Raw genomic sequence first — 22,918 nt, 5'->3', positions numbered from 1 at the left:
TACTAGCGAGACACGGGCACTGTGAAAGAGAGAACTGTCGACCTGTCATTGACATTTGTCGTATAAATTCTAAGCTGTGTGATTTAAAATGCACTCATGCGCACCCGCGGCACTAGAAAACCAGGGAGTTAAAGTCAAAGCAAATACAGGATTTCAGTATAGCGCACAAGACGGGAACAAAAGAGGTGGTGAAAAGAAGACACCCACCTTCGGTTTCTCACATAAAGAGCTCATTAATTAAAACAGTGAATCAACGGTTGAAGTTCCAGTGTGTGAAAGGCAAATGGTACAGTTTAATACCCGGGGGCAGGGAGGTGCTTTTTAAAAATTAGCTTTCGCCTCTTCTTCAACCCAGATCTTTGTGCCTTCGTGTTACCGATAAAGTTGGCGGTTACACGACACAAAGCCGCCAGGTATTTCTCCAGGTCTTCCACCTTTCAACCACCAGACACACCTGACCGCCTCAGAGGGCCGAGCAGGGGCGGGTAAGGACGAAGCCTAGGACGGGAGGGTCCGGAGGGAGTCAGCCCCGCCGGAGGGAAGCGGAAGGTGGGGAGTGGGAGGAGTAGGACGCTGCCCCCTAGGGGAGCCGAGTCACAGGCTGGGGGCCCGGACGGGAGGGGCTGGAGGAGGCGGCCGGTAGCCAGGCCGCGCCGTCGGGCGGGGCGGTCCCTCCAGCTGGCTCGGACCCTGGCGGGGCGGGCTGTGGGCCGAGCGGCGGAGCCCAAGCGCCTGCCCGTGGCCGAGGAGAAAGGTGGCGGTGGCGGTGGCGCGGACGGGACGGGGCGGCGGCGGCTCCTCGCCCTGACCCTCTGCTCCCCTGCCCAGGCCCGGGCGCGAATCGGAGGCGGCGGCGAAGGAAGGAGTGAGCATGGCTGAGACCCCGCCGCCGCCCACCGCTGGTGCCGAAAGTTGCAGCGAGGAGCCGGCGAGGGGCGGGGAGTGGCGGCCCGAGGAGCCGCGCCGCGCTCCCGCCGGGGGCACGGACCGAGAGGGCGAGGTGGGGCCGCCGCCGGCCTCCCCCGCCGGGCAGTCGGAGCCCGACTCGCCGGTGGCCGCCCCCTTCTTCCTGCTCTACCCCGGCGATGGAGGCGCCGGCTTCGGAGTGCGCCCGCCGCCGCAGCAGCAGCGCTCCTGGAGGACCCCGCCGTCCCCCGGCTCCCCGCTGCCCTTCCTGCTGCTGAGCTACCCGAGCAGCGGCGGCGGCGGCGGCGGCGGCAGCGGCAAGCACCGTGAGTGGCGGAGGGGCATGGGGACGCCCGCGGGGAAGGGGGCATTCGGCTGGGGAGGGCCGTCCCGGCCTCCGCGGAGCTCCGCCTCCGGCGGGGTGACCGGAGCCGGGCGGCCAGGAGGCAGGGGCTCTAGGGGCGGCCCTCAGGAAGCTGTTGTCCTGAGGCGCCCGGTGAGGAGGCCGCGGGACGACCGCGATTCGGCCGCCGGATTCTACCTCCGCGTCTCCCCAGGCCGCGACTCCTGCCTGGCCTGGTCGCTCTCCTATCTCCGGCTGGGCGCTGGTCTTCGCCAGCCTCCCACGTGCTTGGGCGGGGGCAAAAAGCGGCCCGCTTGCCCCTCTCCACCTGGGGCGCCCTGGCCCTGGCCCTGCCCCTGCCTCGGGTCCCGGGCTGGGAACCTTCCCCGAAGGAGTCGAGGAGGGGGCGGTGCCCGGAGACCCGGTGGCCCCTCTGACCCGCCTTCTTCGGGCTCCTGGCGCGGGGGCAGCTGAGTAGGTGTGGTTGCTGCGCCGCCGCCGCCAGTGCGGCCTTAGTAATACTAGTAACTAATTTTTTACGAGCGTTCTTTCCGTGCCGGTAAATATGACAGATCCGTCCCCCGGAGTGGAAAGAGAAATCGGAGCGATGCACGAGAAGACAGGAAAGGAATGTGTGGCTTTGGAAGGATACCTCCCAGGGTTATTTCGGTAGTCGGGAAGAGGCCTCCACTTTTAAAGCCCCTAGCACATGGCGAGCGCTCTGAATACAGCTGACCCACACTCCGTGCTGTATTTTTTTATTAATAAACTGTTTACTGCTACTGGCAAATGAGTAGGTCCCTAGTCAATGAATATAAGGACTCTTAGAGGAGTGTTAAATCTAATTTTAAAATAGAAGCTCTTGCAGTATGAAAATGTAGCTGACGATACAAGACATGCTGTAAATGCCAAATACTTTGCTGTATGAGTTCTGAAAAGGGAGAGAGAAACTTGCCTGAAGTGATGAGGAGAGGATCCTTCTCTCCCACCCTACACCCTATCTTTTTAAAGCACAAGTACAAATCTTTTAGCTGCTCTGCACTGCTAAGAAACCTTGACTCACCTTTTCTGCCCCGATCGGTCCCCTAGGAAAATAAAACACGTATTGATTATTTCCTATGTGCATGTGCTGTGATAATCATGGTTAATAAGTTTGTGTGAGCCAAATTGAAAGCCACTTTTTCGAAATGAGGAATCTCGATTTATCCCAAGTAACAGCTTAAGAGAAGGAATGCAGTTGACCCAGATTCCTTTTCTGCTAAACCCATGCTTTTTAATTTGACAAGAGGCCCAAAACTGTGATGGTGGATGACAGGTTAACAGTAAGGGTCCATGGGATTCAGCTGGAGGTTGTCCAGTGTTCACGTCTCCTTATTACTTACTGCGTAATAAGTCAGTGGGCAGACGCTGACCGTTGACTGTCTTAGTGTAGCCATCGTTCGTATGTTGGAGTGGTTTACACTAACATGCAGATGGATTGTCAGCTCATGGCAGAAGTGAGTTTTCCTATACAGAGGAGGCAAAGATAAGGATCTTTTCAAGGAGGCTTTGCTTTTGTTTTCTGAGGAATCCTTCTGCTTTGTACTTTTAAGCACCGCCTCTTTTTTTGTCTGTACTAAAAATGTTCTCTTTCTGTGTAATCTACATATTAAGCATGCTACTGTAGAAAGAAGACTGTCATTTCTCTAACAGTTATGGTACAAAGTTTGATGTACAGGAACTTTTCAACTATTGAACAGTATCAATTGTGGGAATTACCTGAATTTAAGTTGATTGGACTCCCTCATTGTTAAAGGTTATCTTTATGTTCTTAATTATTGTAGAAAATAACAATATTTTGTTACTATTATCAGTTAATACTGTTACTTAAGCTTGATCAAGATCGGGACCAGAGGACTTAAAGCTAAAGTTTCATGAGCATGATCTCAGTCTCTACCTTATGATACTAGCGAATGCATGGTGTTTGGTTTTTTGTTTTTGAGACGGAGTCTTGCTCTGTGGCCCAGGAGAAGTGCAGTGGCCTGACCTCGGCTCACTGCAACCTCCTCCTCCCGGATTTAGGCGATTCTCCTGCCTCAGCTACCTGAGTAACTGGGATTACAGGCACCCACAACCATGCCCAGCTAAGTTTTGTATTTTTAGTAGAAACGAGGTTTCACCGTGTTGGCCAGGCTGTTATCGAACTCCTGACCTCAAATGATCCACTTGCTTCGGCCTCCCAAAGTGCTGGGATTACAGGGGTGAGCCACCATGCCCAGCCAGTATGGTGTTTTTTGTTAGCATGTAAGTTCTAATATTTCCTCATGGTCTTTATTTTTGAAATAGTTTGTTGATGTGTATGTGTTCAGAAAAGTTACTGGGAATGTATACGTGTCCTACTTCTTCTGCTTTTAAAGATTAGTCACTGAGAACATTTCATATTAGCGAAAAAAAATCACTGTTACATGTTTTATTTAAATATAAAATTGATTCAAAATAGTTTTTGCTTTGGACTGAGTTTTTGTTTTTACCTGTTATTTTTATATGTACTTTAGACTGTAAGCATACTTACAGAAAGGAACACTCTAGATATTAATAAAAAGTTCCTTGTTACCCTGCAAAGTCCATGGAATATTGCTTTCTATAATGTAACTGGATACCAGAATTTTGATTCTCTTGACTACTCATTTAAGAAATTGGAGACCAGGCAAGGTGCTGGTGGCTCACACCTGTATTCCCAGCCCTTTGGGAGATTAAGGTGGAGGATCACTTGAGTCCAGAAGTTCAGGGCTGCAGTAAGCTATGATTGCACCATTGCATTCCTGCCTGAGCAACAGAACGAAACCCTGTTTTTAAAAAAATAAAAATAAAATACATGAAAACTAGAGACCAAACAGTTTTTGTTTTTTAGTTTGTGTTTTTGAGACAGTCTCACTCTGTGCTCAGGCTGGAGTGGCTAGAATGCAGTGGTGCAATCTGGGCTGACTGCCACCTCTTCCTCCCAGGTTCAAGAGATTCTCCTGCCTCAGCCTCCCAAGTAGTTGGGATTACAGGTGCGCACCACCACCCCAGCTATTTTTTTGTATTTTAGTAGAGACCATGTTGGCCAGGCTGCCCTCAAACTCCTAGACTCAAGTGATCCACCCTCCTCGGCCTCACAAGTGATGGGATTACAGGTGTAAGCCACCACACCTGGCCCCAAACAGTTTTTGAAAGACTTCTTAATTACCAGAATGGTACATGTACTCAACCTCAGTGCCTAGTGAATATTACAATAACTGGGATCTGCCTCTTTGGCAACCCAATTTTTAACTCTCAGTAATGTGTTTGCCCAAAGTGTATAAAATATAATAGCTTTGAAAGACTGTGTATTAAGGTAGTATTATCTTTTTATTTTAGAAATATTGAATGTACTTAGAGTTTTTAAAAATTAAATTTTACATATGAGTTCAGAAGTTCTGTTTTTAAATAACAATGCTGAAGAATAGCAAAAATGTGTGCGACTTGAACAGTGGCTCACGCCTGCAATCCCAGCACTTTGGGAGGCCTAGGCAGGAGTATCACTTGAGCCCAGGAGTTGGAGACCAGCCTGTACAACATAAGCAGACTCCGTCTCTACAAAAAAAAAAAAAGTTTTTAATTAAAAATAGCTGGGCATGGTGGCACATGCCTCTGGTGCCAACTACTGAGGAGTCTGAGGTGGGAGGATGGCATGAGCCTGGGAAGTTGAGGATGCAATAAGCCATGATCATACCACTGTATTCCAGTCATGGTAATAGAGCGAGACTCTGTTTCAAAAAAAGGTTTGTAAATAGAAGGTAGCCTAAACTTTTCAGGGTTTGTCACATGAATTGTTTTGTTGCAAAATCTTGCAGGATATAATATCCATGAAATCAGTATGCTTCAATGCAGTGTGAAAGGAGACTTCTGATGTGCCTCGTTGGGGATTATGTCTCTTTCTGAGTCTTTGAGTGCTGGTAATCTGCTAGGTTTTTATACTTCTAACTTTAAATCTCAAAAAACTCTACCCTGCCTTTTAAAATTTGATTTTATAAAAAGTACAAGTAGCACATGAATGTATTCTCATTGTTTAAATGTTTCATGGTACAAAAGTACAGTTACAAAGTGAACTCTCCTCTTTGTGGCCCTCCAGCACCCTCCCCCCAGTTCCTTATTGGAGGATGCCCACTTTTGAGTTTGGGGAGTTTTCATCCAGAACTTTTTCAGGCATTTACAGACATGTATGTTTTTATATTTTATGGTGGCTTTATCCTCTTCGTGTATGTATGACCTTCCATGCCAGTTTCTCAGCAACTACAGTACGTCAGGAGGATCTGCTTGCATGCCATGGTGTAATACTTTTAATGCTTTCCTTTTCCGTCCTGCGATTAGAGATCATCTTGTGAACAGACAGGATAGACAAAAGCTGGCTTCTCTTTAGTGTTGGATGGAAGAGGCACCCTGCTGTTTGCACAGTTACCAGCTTCTATTTAGTTATTCTTTTCTCCTTCCAACTCCCACAACTACGGCAAACACTGTTCAAGGCAATGCTATGCAAATAGCCCACATCCTTGCCCTTGTCTTTTCTCTCCGAGTTAAGGCAATGTCCAAAAAAGTGTCCCACTCACCAAGTAGCACCTTTCTGTATTTTTAAGTGCTGGTTTGAGATAGGAGGAAGGCTAGAAAAGGAATAGAAAAAGAATCTTGAAAAGGACTGGCAGCGTTACTATGACTACCCACTTCCAAGTTGAGTATACTTAACAGTGAATGCCATGATTGAGCCCTGGATAGTGAAGAGAATGAGATACCTAGAAGCCTTTGTCTCTGACAGATGCACTTGAAAAATCCATTGTATGGGGAAGGAGGTTCGAAATATACGTATAAACCCAGGCATTAGTATTTAAGGGGAGAAAATTTATGCTTGCAGTTTCATTAACATATATACACACACAAGTATACAAATCTGTATATATTATATATATTGCACGCATGCATATATGTATATGTAGATTGTATATGTGTTTGTGTAAAATATATATTTTTTAGTTTATCCTCTGTGGCCATTTCTGTTATTGTCTCTCTTCTTTTTTCATTGTTTAATAGTACTCTAGAAAACAGTAAAGGCTGAATGCGGTGACTCATGCCTGTAATCCCATCACTTTGGGAGGCCAAGGCGGGCGAATCACCTGAGGTCGGGAGTTCGAGATCAGCCTGACCCACATGGAGAAACCCCGTCTCTACTAAAAATACAAAACTAAGTGGGCGTGTTGCCGCACACCTGTGATCCCTGCTACTCAGGAGGTTAAGGCAGGAGAATCGCCTGAACCTGGGAGGCGGAGGTTGTGGTGAGCCGAGATCGCACTATTGCACTCCAGCCTGGGCAACAAGAGTGAAACTCTGTCTCAAAAAAAAATAAGATAAAATAAACAAGAAGACAATATACCAGGTCAGGAGTTGAACACATGTTTTTTGTTTTGTTTTATTTATTTAAAAAAAAATTTTTATGTAAAGAGATATGTCAATGGGCCGGTCATGGTGGCTCACGCCTGTAATCCCAGCACTTTGGGAGGGCAAGACAGGTGGATAACTTAAGGTCAGGAGTTCAAGACCAGCCTGGCCAACATGGTGAAACCCCATCTCTACTAAAAATACAAAAAAATTAGCCAGGTGTGGTAGTGCACGCCCATAATCCCAGCTACTGGGGAAGCTGAGGCAGGAGAACCACTTGAACCTGGGAGGCAGAGGCTACAGTGAGCTAAGATCCGCCACTGCACTCTAGCCTGGGCCACAGAGCAAGACTCCGTCTCAAAAAAAAAAAAAAAAAAAAAAAAAAATATGTCAAAGAAGAGCCAAAGTGAAAATAAACAACTTTTTAAAAAAAGAAACGAGGTCTCACTGTGTTGCCCAGGCTGGTCTTGGACTCCTGGGCTCAGGCGATCTTCCTGCCTTGGCCTTCCAAAGTGCTGTGATTACAGACATGAACCACCACGCCCGGCCTCAAATACATGTTAACCAGTTCACCTGCTGTATGCTTCTTTAAACTTTGAAAAGGCAGAAGTACTTTATTGTGTTTTGTAAACAGAGAGGCATCTGCCCACGCTGGAACATATGAGGGAAATGGTCAAACTTTCAGAACCCCAAAAGATTGGGCATGGTTACCTTCATACTAGTAGTTTTGGAAACAGCAGAGTGATGTGTGACTTTCTAAAACAAAGATTTTCGGTATTTTCAATGTAGATCAGTGTCCTCATTTACCTTTCTGTGATTCATAAATCTGTTAGCCTTCTGCTCTTTTCCAACTGTGTTAAGAAAGCAAAGAGCCATTTTTCTGATCCATTAAGTGCCTTTTGTCAAATAGTAGATAAAAAGCACCCACCCACACACAAACCTCTGAAATGTAGCATCTTTCCAAGGATGTGTAACTGCCAGAGATCTGGAGTTTAGGTGTTCAGTGTTTCGATGCAACTGGCTCCTTCCACGCATAGCTGACATGACCTCAGACCTCCTGCGCTACTGAGGGACAGGTAGCTGGGTCATGCCCCCATTTCCTTCCCCATGACTAAACTCTCTGCATGCCTTCCTGATTCTGCCTTTGTGAGCAGGGCTGCCTGAACTCTCACAGTTTTTCTTCCTAGCCAATTCTCCCCTTCTCTTCTGCCGCCATCTTTTTGTTGCACCTGTTCTTCTGGCCTGGCATTATCAAAAAGTCAAATCACCCTTTTTATTGACAGAGCAACAATTTCAGAATATTAGATGTAATCTTTGAGTCTTTCTTTAGTTGCTCCTGTTCTGACAGTCATAGACTCATTCTTTGTAGACAGAGTTTTCTTTTTTCTTCTCATCTTAGTTTCATTCTGGACACTAGAGGGTCCTAAAAGGCTCTTCATTATATAACAATTCTTTTTTGTAGTTCTGAAACCCAAACAATTACCAATAAAGGATGTGATTGTAAGATAATAATAATACTAGTGGCCACCATTTGTGGGATATTTTTGTGTGCCGTGCAGAGCTAGAAACTTCACATGTAATAGTACTTAGCAGTTTTTTGAACTGAAGCCAAGGGATGAATTCATATTCCTCAATAACCTTCAAAGCACATGTTCTTAATCACTGTACATTCCCTCACCACCAGAGTCTTAAATAAGCTGGTTTGAGGGGAGAGCAGTAAAGGTTGCTGGGTAGGAGGGATAGCAGAGGAAAGGTGGCAGAGAAAGCAACTTTGGGGAATAAAAGACAAGTATTGGCCTCAAAACATATTCACCTGACTATATTCTGTCTTGTATCTTTTCTCTTTTTTAAAAAATTTTTCATAGAAATCTACATGTTAAAGAGGTAGGATTTTATCAAGAAACTAAGAGAGCATGTTTTTCTAGTATGGGCTATAGATAGTAAAAAGTCTAGATGTATGATGATGGAAGTGTAGCAGAATAAACTGGATGAAATAATTTTTTTTGTTGACAATATTTTTCAAAATTCCTTAAATAGTTAAAAGAACTAACTAAAAAATGGGCTGCCCCTTTATCATTGCACAATAGGTAACCTGTAGGCAACATAAATAAAAGTAGAATCCCATTTTTAATGAATTTTACAGGACATCACACCTATTACATGTCTACCCAAGCCTTACTAATACTGAAACACACTCCCTACTGTGTGAAGTGGCTCAGGTTATGAGCTGTAAAATTTGTTGTGGGTAGTCAGTAGCACACCGTAAGCATTAAAAAATTGGTTTGAAGTTGTGTGAGAGGAAATTTTGTTTTGTTTTGCTTTTTTGAGACGGAGTTTCGCTTTTGTTGCCCAGTCTGGAGTACGACGGGGCAATGTTGCCTCACAGCAACCTCCGCTTCCCAGGTTTAGCCGATTCTCCTGCCTCAGTCTCCTGAGTAGCAGGGACTACAGGCGTGCACCACCACACCCACCTAATTTTATATTTTAGTAGAGATGGGGTTTTGCCATGTTGGCCAGGCAGGTCTTGAATTCCTGACCTCAAGGGATCCGCCCGCCCCAACCTCCCAAAGTGCTGGGATTACAGGTGTGAGCCACCATGCCCGGCCAGGAAATGTTTTTAGAGTTACAAAACAGTGGTGGTACTTGAGAAGGTAAGTAGCAATATGGCCATGCCCCCCTACTGTATTTGACTAATTGTGAAAAGGTTCATAGTCCCCCTAAAACGTCTCAGGGCTGCTGGCCAAGGTGGTGTTCCTCTCTTTGCAAAGCCTTTTTTATCTGACATGCTCCCTACCAAGCAGACAAGACACTCAGCTATGTCAGGGGGAGTGGTGGGGCGGAGGTGGGAAAGTTTGGAAGAAAGGTGTGGGAACCTTGTGATCTGTAGGAAAGGAGAGTCTGGCAGGTCAAGAGAGCAAAAAGCAGGTAGAAAGCTGAAGTTGTTGCAGCGTGTCGCCTTTGAGAGTGTGATTCTTCTAACTTCAGAATCTGTTTAGGGACTCTCCATAGGCATTTATCTACTTCTGCTGTCTTTTTCATGAACTTAGAAAATCTGATCACTTGAGGTGAATGCTTGGTAAAATTCTGACCTATCTCTCTTCCTCAAAATCTGAGAGACCACTGTAACCCTCTGCTTACATCTCCTTTTTACTTTCCTCTGCCTCTGTCCCATAAACATTTATCCTTACTGATTTTCATTTTATGTGTTCATAGGGTCTTTCCAGAACTCTCAAAGCAGAAGCACTTATTATAGTGCAGTTATGGTGACATTTACTTACTGTTTACTTTGCGCCAAGTGCTGTGCTAAGCATTTAACTCCGAAATAGTTAATATTATTATCCACATTTTGTCAGTGTAGAAATGGGTACAGAGAAGTAATTTGCCAAGGTTACTCAGCAGCTAAGTGGTAGACCTAGGATTCACTGTGAGCATGCTGACTCCAGAGTCCACATGCTCTGTCACACTCTTTAATTGCCTCCGATAACTGGAATCAGGTCCTAGATTGGAGGCACCTCTTCAGGCAACAGCCCTCTAGTTCCATATTCTACTCACTGATGCCCTGTTTACTAAAAATGAGTAAATTAATGAAACTCAAGAGTCACCAATCTGATAGAAAAAATAGTTGTATATGTAAAAAACGCTGAATAGGTCAATTTATGACAGACATTAAGACTTTCCTGAACACCTAAAATTGTCTGTTTCTTGTGTGTTGCCTTGTGCTTTCTTCTGCAACCCTAGCATATGGGAGGTGCCCTATACATGTTGAATGAATGAATCTGTTATGTACACATGAATGAAGCCAGTGTTAGAATGACCTGTTTGTTGGGGCATAAATATAGTTTGATTTTGTAGAATTTGGGGGTTTTCACAATTGAAGTAAAACATGAGGGTGGAAAAATACCATTGCAAGGCTATATACATATCTATACCAGCAAGTGTCTATTGAGAGTCCAGTATTTGGTAGGTACTATTTTGAGTAGATATGTAAGAGGTGTGCAAAATGCATATTTCTTTGGTGGAGCTTCTGGTCTTTGTGGAGCTAGTTATTTAGTTTCATTTTAAAACTGAGTAAATTAGGGCAAGAGGGGGATAAATTTCCCAAGGTCACCTACTAAGTTTTTGATAGTTTTACATCTGTAAATTATTACCTACAGCCACTGAACCATGAAATCAGTTTTGCTTTTCAGGGTAGAGGTTATTCTTAATCTTATGCTGGTTAATTTTAACAAGTGAAAAGATGATGCATTATAATACTCCTGGTGGTGTTTGTTTTAACAAAGTAATGATAGCTCAGTTTTTCGGGTATATCATTTTATAGTTATTGTCAACCTTGGTTAATATCTATAAAGTGACACTGAGCCTAGCAAGTGTGTCAACTTAAAATTGAAGAAATCTTGAAATCAGAGGTAGACATAATAGATTGTGGTTCTGGGAAGGGAGATGGGAGGGTATACTGGAGCATGTGAAATAATCGTGATCATTGAGTTGAATAATCATGTAATTTAACAGAAACATCTGGGCTTTCCACCAATGTCATCATGATGATGATTCATCAAAGATACCCTTTCATGGCTGGGTGCAGTGGCTCATGCCTGTAATCCCAGTACTTTGGGAGGCGGAGGCGCATGGATCTCTTGAGGTCAGGAGTTCGAGACCAGCCTGGCCAACATGGCGAAACCCCGTCTCTACTAAAAATACAAAAATAAGCCAGGCCTGGTGGTATGTGCCCATAATCCTAGCTACTCGGGAGACTGAGGCAGTGAGGCAGGAGAATCGCTTGAACCCGGGAGGCAGAGGTTGCAATGAGCTGAGATCGTGCCACTGCACACTAACCCAGGCAAGAGTAAGACTCTGTCTCCAAAAAAAAAAAAAAAAAAAAAAAAATTCCCTTTCATGCTAACAGCAACTAGTGAAATAGGGGGGAAATGAGACTTTTCTTCTTAAATTATGAAACCGTGATTCAGGAAACTGCCAGTCAGAACTTTGTGAGCTTTACAAATTTAGTTGCACAACTTGACAAATTTTAGGAAGTTTCTATTCTGCATTATGAAAATCAGAAATAACCCAGATGCCCACCAACATGAAAATGAATCAGAAAGCCGGGTGCGGTGGCTAAGCCTGTAATCCCAGCACTTTGGGAGGCCGAGGCGGTGGATCACGAGGTCAGGAGATCGTGACCATCCTGGCTAACACGGTGAAACCCTGCCTCTACTAAAAATATAAAAAATTAGCCGGGCATGATGGCTCGTGCCTATAGTCCCAGCTACTTGGAAGGCTGAGGCAGGAGAATTGCTTGAACCCGGGAGGTGGAGGTTGCAGTGAGCCAAGATTGCGCCACTGCACTCCAGCTTGGGCGACAGAGCGAGACTTCATCTCAAAAAAAAAGAAAATATCAGAATATATGTACGTTTTTTTTGTTTTGGAGTTTTTTGTTTTGTTTTGTTTTGTTTTTTGAGATGGAGTCTGTCTCTGTTGCCCAGGCTGGAGTGCAGTGGCATGACCTCTGCCTCCCAGGTTCAAGCGATTCTCCTGCCTCAGTCTCCCGAGCAACTGGGATTACAGGCATGTGCCACCATGCCCGGATAATTTTTGTATTTTTAGTAGAGACGGGGTTTCACCACGTTGACCAGGGGGGTCTCTATCTCCTGACCTTAAATGATCCACCCGCCTAAGCCTCCCAAAGTGCTGGGATTACAGATGTGAGCCAACGCGCCTGGCCAAATCAGAAATTTTTTGTACGTACATTGGAACACTACCTTATAATACAGCAGCCAAAAGGATAAACTACATATACATACTACAGTTTGGATCAGCCTTAGAAAATACAGCATTGAAATCCAGGTGCAGTGGCTCATGCATATAATCCCAGCACTTTGGGAGGCTGAGGTGGGCAGATCACCTGAGTTCAGGAGTTTGAGACCAGCTGGCCAACATGGTGAAACCCCGTCTCGACTAAAAATACAAAAATTAGCTGGGCATGGTGGTGGGTGCCTGTAATCCCAGCTACTCGGGAGGCTGAGACAGGAGAATCGCTTGAACCTGGGAGAGGACGGGTTGCAGTGAGCCAAGATCACACCACTGCACTCTAGTCTGGACGACAAGAGCAAAACTCTGTCTCAAAAAACAACAACAAAAAAATACAGCATTGAATGAAAGGCTTAGAAAGTTTTATAGAGCATGAAACACTTTCTATAAGAAAGTTGAAAAAGACTGAAAGTAAATATATTGCTTAGACCTTCATATATTTGTAACAATATTTTTGAAATAAGATAATGATTTACACTAAATTCAGAAGGGTTGCCTTGAAATGAGAGGCGGGAGTTTAGAAGCTAGAAGGAGCACATAAGTACATGTGTTGGTCCATTTCTCCAGTTGAGCGAGGGTTTCAGGGATATTGGTTATATTCTGTAAGGATTTAAAATTACACATTGAGTTTGCTATTCTTAAAAAATGCACAATGCGTCATTTTAGAAAATGATTCCCCCCATCATTTATCTTTTCCTATTTCAGAATGTATCAAGTGTTCTTAATTTGTCCAACTAGTATGTAAATGTGGAGGGAATTAGTGACAGAGTGGTAGTAGGATGAACCAAGTACATAGTGGAAGCATTTGGTCTACCCTTCATGAGCACGTAACAGAAAAAATCCATACTGCATTCGTAGTTTGTCAGAATGTGCCCACTTACTAAAAGGCTGAACTAAATACATAAGTTGGGGGGTCTGGAGGAAGGGTTGTGCAGCATTAAGGTGTAAAGTATGAAAGCTGATAAAAAAAAATTTCTTCAAATCTTAAATTTGTGGAAACTCACGTTTAGGAAATTTCATGAGGAGACTGCCTGTGCGTATGTGTGTGTGTGCGTGCGCACACGTGTGTGTGTGTGTGTGTGTTTTAAATGTCTTTTTACTTTTTCTGAGTAAAATTTAACGTCCGGGGAGGAAGAAGAGTTAGAATAGAATGCTGAAGTTGCAGCGTGTAGAAGGAACATGGACTTTGGAGGCATCTAGACAGAAGTAGTTTGGAATAACAGATCTGCCACTTGCTAATTGTGTGATCCTGGGCCAGTTACGTGGCTGAACTTTGGTTTCATTGTGTATAAAGAGAAGGTATCAGTCTCTACTTTGCAGTGTTTTTGTGAAGAATTGACGTGGTATTTGTAAAGCACCTAACAGAAAATAGAAATTTAATAAATCATAGCTACTTTAAGTAATTTTTCCACAATATGTAACAGAGACATTGAGGCTGTCAAGTTGATCTTTGTCTTATAGCAGTAACCAAGTACAAGTATCCTTTAAGAGGAATGTAACTTCTGACTTTGAAGTGTGAATTTTATTTGCTTTGAATCAATCATAATGTGGAAAATACAGACTGTTTAAGCAGCTAGAACGTAGTATTTTTTGATCTTCATTTTGGATTTGAACTTCACATAGGCCTATTAATTCTTTTAGGGCCACAGACTGAACTCCCACCTGCCTCACAACCGTCTTACAAATAGGTGCCATTCCTCACAATTAGGATCAAATGAGAAAATAGTTCAATATAGCTCATACAGTAATTACTCTGTATATGAGAAAAAAAATCAAGGTTTGAATATCTTACCGATGGCTTAACTTTATCTTTATATTCAAAGCTAAGATGATTACTTAGTAAAGACCGAAATGTAAAAACAGTACTAAACAATATCTAGAATTTTTTTTTTTTTGAAATGGAGTTTCGCAGGCTGGAGTGCAATGGCATGAGCTCAGCTCACCGCAACCTCCGCCTCCCAGGTTCAAGTGATTCTGCTGCCTCAGCCTCCAGAGTAGCTGGGATTACAGGCATGCGCCACCACGTCCAGCTAATTTTGTATTTTTAATAGAGATAGAGTTTCTCCATTTTGGTCAGGCTGGTCTTGAACTCCCGACCTCAGGTGACCCAACCACCTCAGCCTCCTAAAGTGCTGGGATTGCAGGTGTGAGCCACTGCGCCTGGCTATAGAATTGTTTTTATAAGTTTCTACAAATAGTACTGTTTTCATAGTAACTTCATTGCCTATAAACAATGAATACCTGTTCGTGCTGAAGACTCAATGGTGTTTTACCTAAAGAACAGTGTAGAAGTACAGGTTTTCTTGTCCACCCCTGGGTCTTATTTCTGAAATGGCTGCTAACAACTCAAACTGGTAGATCTGGGAAATTGAAGGATACCAACACAGGCATGTTTTTCTTTTCTTGCCAAAAACTTTAGTTGTTTTGGGCTTGCCTCTCTGTGTCCTCTATCTGGAGAGAGGCAGGGTGGGATGGATCTTCCAAAGGAATGTTAATCAAGTTTGTTGCTTACTAACCTTGATGTTCCTGTAGTGTTGGTATGTTGCAATCAGTGGAGATCTGTTCAAGTTAGTAAATCCTTACTGGGGTGAAGAGATTGTCATGGTTTGTGACAAGGCCGAATTCAGGTTTTGGACCCCAGGCAATCACATGGCATTCAGATTTATTCACGTATTCCTTGTTCTATTTTAAGAACATATCATTGATCTAGAGTTTTGATATCACACATATAGCTAGCTAGCTAGGGCTGTTTGGAGTTGTGGTTCCAGGAATGTCCCATGTAATTTGAAGGTTTTAATGACTACTTACTATGTTTTGAAGTATTGCATGATATAAAGTGAATCTATAAACTGTTCCCTTTATTAATATATAATATGGGAATATTTTTAGCTAGAAAGGAATTGAACTGAATTAAATGAGAATGTGTTAAATGAAGGCTTGTGTTCAGTATTTGGATATGAAAACTCTGTTTCCTAGAAAAGGTGTTCCTGTCTTACTGCTGCATGCCTAGTACCTGGATCACTACCTGCCATGTGGAGCATCTCTTAGTGAATATCTGTTGAATGAATGAATGAATGAATGAATGGCTCTGAGTCTAGATGTAGGGTGATGATGAGAGAGAATGAGATAGATATAAAACCAGAAGTATTTTGCTTTCCTTAGTAACTTACTGATTTTTCCCAATTATAAATAAGCCTATATGTATGCCTTCTTACATTGTGCCAGTATACCCTCCTTTTTTTTTTTTTATTTTTATTTTGAGACAGGGTCTCACCGTGTCTCCCAGGCTAGACTGCAGTGGTGCAATCTCGGCTCACTGCAGCCTCTGCCTCCTGGCCTCATGTGATTCTCCCACCTCAGTCTCCCAAGTAGCTAGGACCACATGTGTGGGCCACCATACCCTGCTAATTTTTGTTTTTGTAGAGACGGGGTTTTGCCATGTTGCCCAGGCTGGTTTCAAACTCCTGAGCTCAAGCCATTCACCCGACTCAGCCTCCCAGAGTGCTGGGATTACAGGCACATGCCACCATATCTGACTAATTTTTGTATTTTTAGTAGAGACGAGGTTTCACCATGTGGGCCAGGCTGGTCTCGAACTCCTGACCTCAGGTGATCTGCCCGCCTGTGCCTCCCAAAGTGCTGGTATTACAGGCATGAGCCACTGTGCCCAGCCATCCAGCTCCTCTTCCTAACAATGTGAAAATGCCAGTTTCTCTACAGAATTTGATTATTAGCATTTTTTTTCTTTCAGTTCAGTCTCAAATTAGGATGAAGCATTTGAGATTTTAAGAATATTCAAGCAGAAGTTTTTTAGTTTTCAGAAATTAGCTAAATTAAGATGTCCCTGTGATAACAATCCCTAGAAAGGAATAAATAGTCTCAGGTCATATTTCTTGAATTTGTATGTTCCTCCTTAAAACTGAAACCCTTAAAGACAAAAACAAACACTTTCTTTCAATTGTCCAGAACATTTTCAAAGAAAATTGTTATTCTTCTCTTTGTAATTTATGTAGTTCATAAAGCAAGTACCTGCCCTTTTGCTACCAAGGTATAAATACCTCATTGAATAATATAGGGCCGTGTGTGTGTGTGTGTGTGTGTGTGTGTGTGTTGATTTAAGAAAATATAATTGTCTTCAGTATGTTATTGAATGGGAGGATTTTTAAAATATAGCATGGTTTAATCTTCTGCTTAGAAACATATTTCATGCTTAAGGCTGGGCACGGTGGCTCATGCCAGTAATCCGAGCACTTTGGGAGGCATAGGCAGGTGGATCACGAGGTCAGCAGTTCAAGACCAGCCTGGCCAAGATGGTGAAACCCTGTCTCTACTAAAAATATAAAAATTAGCTGGGCGTGGTGGTGGGCACCTGTAATCTCAGCTACTCGGGAGGCTGAGGTGGAGAATTGCTTGAACTCGAGAGGTGGAGGTTGCAGTGAGCCAAGATCATGCCACTGCACTCCAACCTGGGCTACAGAGTAAGACTCCATCTCAAAAAAAAAATAAAGAAAAGAAAAGAAAAAAGAAAAAGAAAGAAACCTATTTTATGCTTGGCATAAATTTGGTAAATACAACAAAATCAAAAAGGGGGGAATTGCCATTCATCGGGAAAGATTTTCCTTTTTTAACTTCAAGGTTTTTTTTTTTTGCATTTCTGCCTAACCTAAAAGGTCAGGTTTTTGTTCCTTGGAGAAGGAAATTATAAATGCCCAAGAATACGATATATAAATTGAAAATCTGCTTTAGCTTTTCTTTTTAATCTTTTTGTTTTTTTCCTTCTGAGAGCCTCAATTTTTTATGCTTTTCTTAAAACATAACGTTTAGCATAATAATTTCAATAGCTATGTAGATAAGAATAAAAGAGATGAATTATGTGCTTGTTAAATTAATCTAACTGCCTCTTTCACTGTCTTTACTATAGATTATTATCCAGTATTGATTGTCCTCCTTTTATTCAGTCCTTAATCCCAAAGTAAGAGGAATTGATGAGGCTATGTGCATTGTGTTATGTCTGATCACAGTTTGACTAGCAGAGTCTGGAAGTGGGTTGTACAGGATGAGAGAGAGAAGCCTAATTGCTCTCTCAGCATCAGCAGCATCTATAAAGCATCCTGGGAATTGCTTGCCCTACGTTCAGAGCAGCTGGTCACATGAGCCTGAATTTTCAGTTCAGTTCATTAGTCAGCCATTTTGGTCAACACCCTGCTTACTGCGCACGGCCAATCCTATGAGAACTCAGCATCCCATCTCATCTGAGCAGATCCTGGAAGTGATTTCTGCAGCTCAGAATTTTTTTTTTAAGCTACACTGAAAATATAGGTTTATTTTTTGTTCAGGTTTTTCTTTTATATTTTTTTCTGCACAAAGGAGGAGGATTTTTCACTTATTCATATCGAGGCCAGATTTTTAAAGCCAGCTAAGGCAGCATCGGCTGTGCAGGATTTAAAGCCTATAGGTCTGCTGAAAAAAAAGGTGGGGGGCAGGGAAAGGAAGATAAAAGGAAAGGAAGCTGGGAGAAGACAAGCATCATCTTATTTTGCTATGTGGTAGGAACTGTCTATAAGATAGTGTAGAATTGTTTATCTTGAGCTGTTTGTTCTTAAACTATAAGGTGTTTTTCCTTTTTTTTTTTTTAAACCTCCCCCACCCTTTTCCTGAAAGCTTTGTTTCAGAGCTTTGTATTGGGTTTTTTTTGGTGAGGAGGTTGTATTTATTTTTGTGGTGTGTGTGTGTGTGTGTGTGTGTCTGTGTGTGTGTTGTGGTCCCAGCTGAGTCATCATGTCTGCTCTGACGCCTCCGACCGATATGCCAACCCCCACCACTGACAAGATCACACAGGCTGCCATGGAGACCATCTACCTTTGCAAATTCCGAGTGTCCATGGATGGAGAATGGCTCTGCCTGCGAGAGCTGGATGACATCTCACTTACACCTGACCCAGAGCCTACCCATGAAGGTATGGTCAGATCCTACCCGCTAATGCCTCTCCAGCATCTTCATTGGTATGGGGGAGGGCTGGGAGGATCAGGGAGAGGTAGGAAAAACCTACACTCTCAACTGTTAACAGTCCTGAAAACCTTGCATCCTTACTTACCACCCAGCTCCCCTCCTCTTGCTCATGGGGGAAAAATAATTTTTTTCCTGCCCCTTGAGATATCCTTTGAAAAGACGCTGGATACTTGTTTAGAGTTCTTTGTCTTAAGCCTCTAAAGAAAGCATTTGAGGTCACTTATCACATCTGATTCTAATCAATAAAGCTATTTTGTTCATATATGAAAATGTTCATATATGAAATTGTAGTGATTTATAACACTAACTTAAGATAACATGACTATAATTATAGGATTGTACATGATGAATACAGTAGAAACATTAGGGTATCCTCACCATTATATGAGAATATAATGTTAAGCAGGTTATGACATCTAGGAAAGATTTGATAAAATATTATCTTTTTTAACAATATGGATTATTAGGTTAGATGAGAAAATAACTTTCAGCATAATGCCTTGGAAAGGTTAAATATGATTAATATGGGGTCCCTATATATTACAATAGAATGGTAATATTGGAATCTATTGGCCATTGCTTTTTATAAATTATTTGTGGTAACTCTTATGATCCATTTGAGATTTCCACTGTCAGTACCTCTGAGATCTTTGTGGTCTCTTGACTTGTGACTTTTTTCCTGGACTTTTCCTAATTTATGAGAGGTTTTCTGCTTCTACCCTTTCATTCTCTTAATGCCATAGAAAGATTTATTTGAGTCATAGCTACAAATTATTTTGTTTTCAATACAGTGGCTTCTTAGCTAGGGTTTATTCTCTGTCCTTATACTGATGAAAACAAAAACGCTTGCATGTGAGGAGAAATTCTTTATAAACATCTGCCTGATAGTTAGGCACATTGACAAGACAAAGAAGACCATAGGTGAATTGTACCCAGCAGATGGGGTTAGGAAAGGTGATTCTCTGCCTTTGACCTTGAGTTGAAATCTTATCATGACTCAGAGTTTGCCCATTGTGTTTGATAAGGATTTTATCTTCCCAGTCAGCCTTAGCCTTGATAAAGTTTTAGGAATGGTTAATATCACAGAACACAAAGCAGTCATTTTGGGTGTGTCTTTAAGAACAATGTTTAAGTGGTTTTTAAGACCCTTTGCATCTTGTAACAATTGGTTTGTTAATTGGACAGCTTTCTTTGGCTGTAAGTTTCGTTATGTGCACAAGTTATAAGACATCAGCTGAAATTCCATGCCAGTACTATTTATTTTTTATTATTATTTTATTCTGTATTTTCATCAAAACATCGTTACATCCAACAATTCCAGTACTACTTAAAACAGCCTCCAAAGCTTTAAAAGTCTTGACAGAAAAAAAATAGAGTTTTAGAAGGCTACCAAGAGGTCTTCTGGCAACTGCCTCAGTTTACATATTTTGTTTGAAAAAAATGTGTTCCGGTCCATTTTGAGAGTCATACAAGATGAAATATTCCCTTTATTATGAAATGTAGTTTATCAGTGTCTCAAAAATAATTTTTAACAATTTTAGCACTTCGAATATATGTTTTTGGAGCAATATTCCTATGGATAAGTGAAAGTGAGCTGTTTGGTTCATGTAAGCGTTTGTAGCAGTGTCATTTGAATTCTTCATAGAGAAATCTGTAGCAACACATTTCTCAGTATGGAAAATGTGTGAGAGCTATAACCTAAGCAATAAATTGTGTGTCTGCTGATTAAAGAAATCATAAATACAGAGTTTCCAAGACCTTTAATCAACTATAGAGGATTTGGAAGAAAATAGAGAAATGCTAATAGTGCATTTTAGAATTTTGCCTTAAATTGGTCAAGAAAGCCATTATTTTAAATAATTAGAAATGAAAATAAAGAAAGTATAGGCCCATGAAAACCTATGAGTATTCTTTTCTTGTTCCATTACCAAACTCTGAATATTTAAACAGTCATTTGGTCCCAAGAAATAATCCACTTTTATGTTAATACCACTGACAGTTATTATATTTAATTTATCTATAAGCATTTAAGTGGTGATCACCAGGCCTATGATTATGTGAATCTCACCTTGTTGACAAAATGAAACTCCTGATGTCTGGACGCATAAGTATTCAGACTGCTTTCCGGGCTGATTCATAGAGGGAAAAATATGTGACCACCCAAATCCTAGGGTGAAGTCTCCTTACTCCTACAAAAGAAAATAAGCAAAAAGCATAATGTTCCCTCTTAAAATGATGTAGACCGACCGTATATACTCAGCAATAGAGGCTCTGTGGCTTCCACATTTTACTTTCTTAAAACCAGAGTTCCTGGCCCTTCACTGAGCAGTCCACAGTACAGGCCTGGACCTAGAGTTTTTGCCTACTTTAACCCTTAAATAAATGAGAATAAAAGCATTCACTTCATTATCTCAATACTTATTGGTGGTCAATGAGATTATCTCTCTTTTGTGTTATATACTTTTTTTTTTTTTGAGACAGAATTTTGTTATTATTGCCCAGGCTGGAGTGCAATGGCACGATCTCGGCTCACTGCAACCTCCGCCCACTGGGTTCAAGCGATTCTCCTGCCTCAGCCTTCCAAGTAGCTGGGATTATAGGCACCACACCCAGCTAATTTTTGTATTTTTTGTATTTTTAGTGGAGACAGAGTTTCTCCATGTTGGTCAGTCTGGTCTCGAACTCCCGACCTCAGGTGATCCACCTGCCTCCGCCTCCCAACATGCTGGGATTACAGGTGTGAGCCACCACACCCGGCTTATATACTCTATTTTTAAAAGCCAAAAGCAAATCTACAACAAGTTTAATTGCAAATAGATTTCCCCTAAAGGGAAATCACAGTCCTGTGATTGATTCCACAGGAGAGGCTTCATTAAGTGAGACCTTAAGAGGTAACGAGGTGATCACCAGACCAACATAGGGAGGACATTTCAAACAGTACATAGTGAGCTGGCCCAGCCAGGGAATAGCAAACAGGAGCACAGTGGGCTTCTGTTTGGCACAACAGGGAGCAAGCCTGGAAAGATAAGCAGGGGCTTGACTGTAGAAATCTTCTTATTCATACTGAAAAGCCTGCATTTGATTCTGTAGTGAAAAGCTACTGGTGCTTTATGTCTGGGAGTAACATGAAATAAGATTTGTATTTGGAATGGTCACTCTGGCAACAGTCTAGTGGATGGATCAGAAGAACATAAGCTCTCAGAGACCCCTAACTATAACTATTAAAATGGTCTAGGGAAGAGATGGCAATCTCAAATTAAGGCAGCGAGAGTGAACACAAAAGGAACAATCCTTGGAAAAGTAGAATGTCCCCGATGACTGAAGGGCTGGGTGGCTGGAGAATGAAGATGAGGCGGTGCCTGGGATGACTCTCCAACTTCTGGCTACAGAAGCTGGATTCCCTTTACCAGTACAGAATGGAGAGGGAAGATAACATTTGAGTTCTTGATGCTTAATAGATTGTGACTAACAAAAGCACTACCATTATTCTTTTTTTTTTTTTTCTTTTGAGACGGAGTCTGGCTCTGTCACCCAGGCTGGAGTGCAGTGGCCGGATCTCAGCTCACTGCAAGCTCTGTCTCCCGGGTTTACGCCATTCTCCTGCCTCAGCCTCCCGAGTAGCTGGGACCACAGGCACCCGCCACCTCTCCCGGCTAGGTTTTTTTTTTTTTTTTTGTATTCTTTAGTGGAGATAGGATTTCACCGTGTTAGCCAGGATGGTCTCAATCTCCTGACCTCGTGATCCGCCCGTCTCGGCCTCCCAAAGTGCTGGGATTACACAGGCTTGAGCCACCGCGCCCGCCCTCTTTTTTTTTTTTTTTTTTTTTTTGAGACAGAGTTTCGCTCTTAATGCCTAGGCTGGAGTGTAATGGCGCTATCTCGGCTCACTGCAACCTCCACCACCCACGTTCAAGCGATTCTCCTGCCTCAGACTCCCTGAGTAGCTGGGATTACAGTCATGCGCCACCATGCCCAGTTAATTTTGTATTGGTCAGGCTGGTCTCAAACTCCTGACCTCAAGTGATCGCCCACCTCAACCTCCCAAAGTGCTGGGATTACAGTCGTGAGCCACCGCGCCCCTCCCATCACTCTTTCAATTAAGCCTTCTACCCGCTCCACAGAAGCATTAATCAGATTTACACTTTTCCAGATTACATATCCTGGCTTAAGTCTGTACCCTAATTTCCATTAAGAGTTGGAATCCTCACATGGAAAGGCGGGGGTGAGGATAAAAGGAGTGAGACTTAAATGGACATTCAGAGATGTGAGAATGTGGCTTACTTTCTTACTTTGCTTGTGCCATGTCAGCACTAGAGGAGCAGCCTTGTTTATAGAATATTCATTGTGCATTTTCTTAATTTAGAGAAACATGTGCCACCATTGAAATGATCTCGCAGAGACTTTTTTTTTTAGCTTGTGAAAGCGTAG

At 42.6% G+C, this 22,918-nt stretch overlaps 1 protein-coding gene across 5 annotated transcripts in view; it reads left to right on the top strand.

Moving 5' to 3' along the window:
- The first annotated feature begins 598 nt into the window (after positions 1-598).
- RUFY3 (RUN and FYVE domain containing 3) overlaps positions 599-22,918 on the top strand; it is a 110,063-nt gene continuing 87,743 nt past the window's right edge. For 2 of the 5 annotated variants that reach the window (XM_023190256.3, XM_023190257.3), the window contains exon 1: positions 599-1,232. In XM_023190256.3, coding sequence (XP_023046024.1) covers positions 872-1,232 — 361 coding nt within the window. In that variant the 5' untranslated portion in view covers positions 599-871. Of the gene's footprint in view, positions 1,233-17,433; positions 18,438-22,918 lie in introns of those variants that run through there. The other 3 variants (XM_023190260.3, XM_023190258.3, XM_023190259.3) reach the window with 3 other exon arrangements.

Source organism: Piliocolobus tephrosceles, chromosome 3, assembly GCF_002776525.5.
Source record: "Piliocolobus tephrosceles isolate RC106 chromosome 3, ASM277652v3, whole genome shotgun sequence".
In the NCBI taxonomy this organism is placed as follows: domain Eukaryota; kingdom Metazoa; phylum Chordata; class Mammalia; order Primates; family Cercopithecidae; genus Piliocolobus; species Piliocolobus tephrosceles.
Note: the sequence above shows the minus strand (reverse complement) of the source record. Positions and strands in the feature narration are given on the sequence as shown.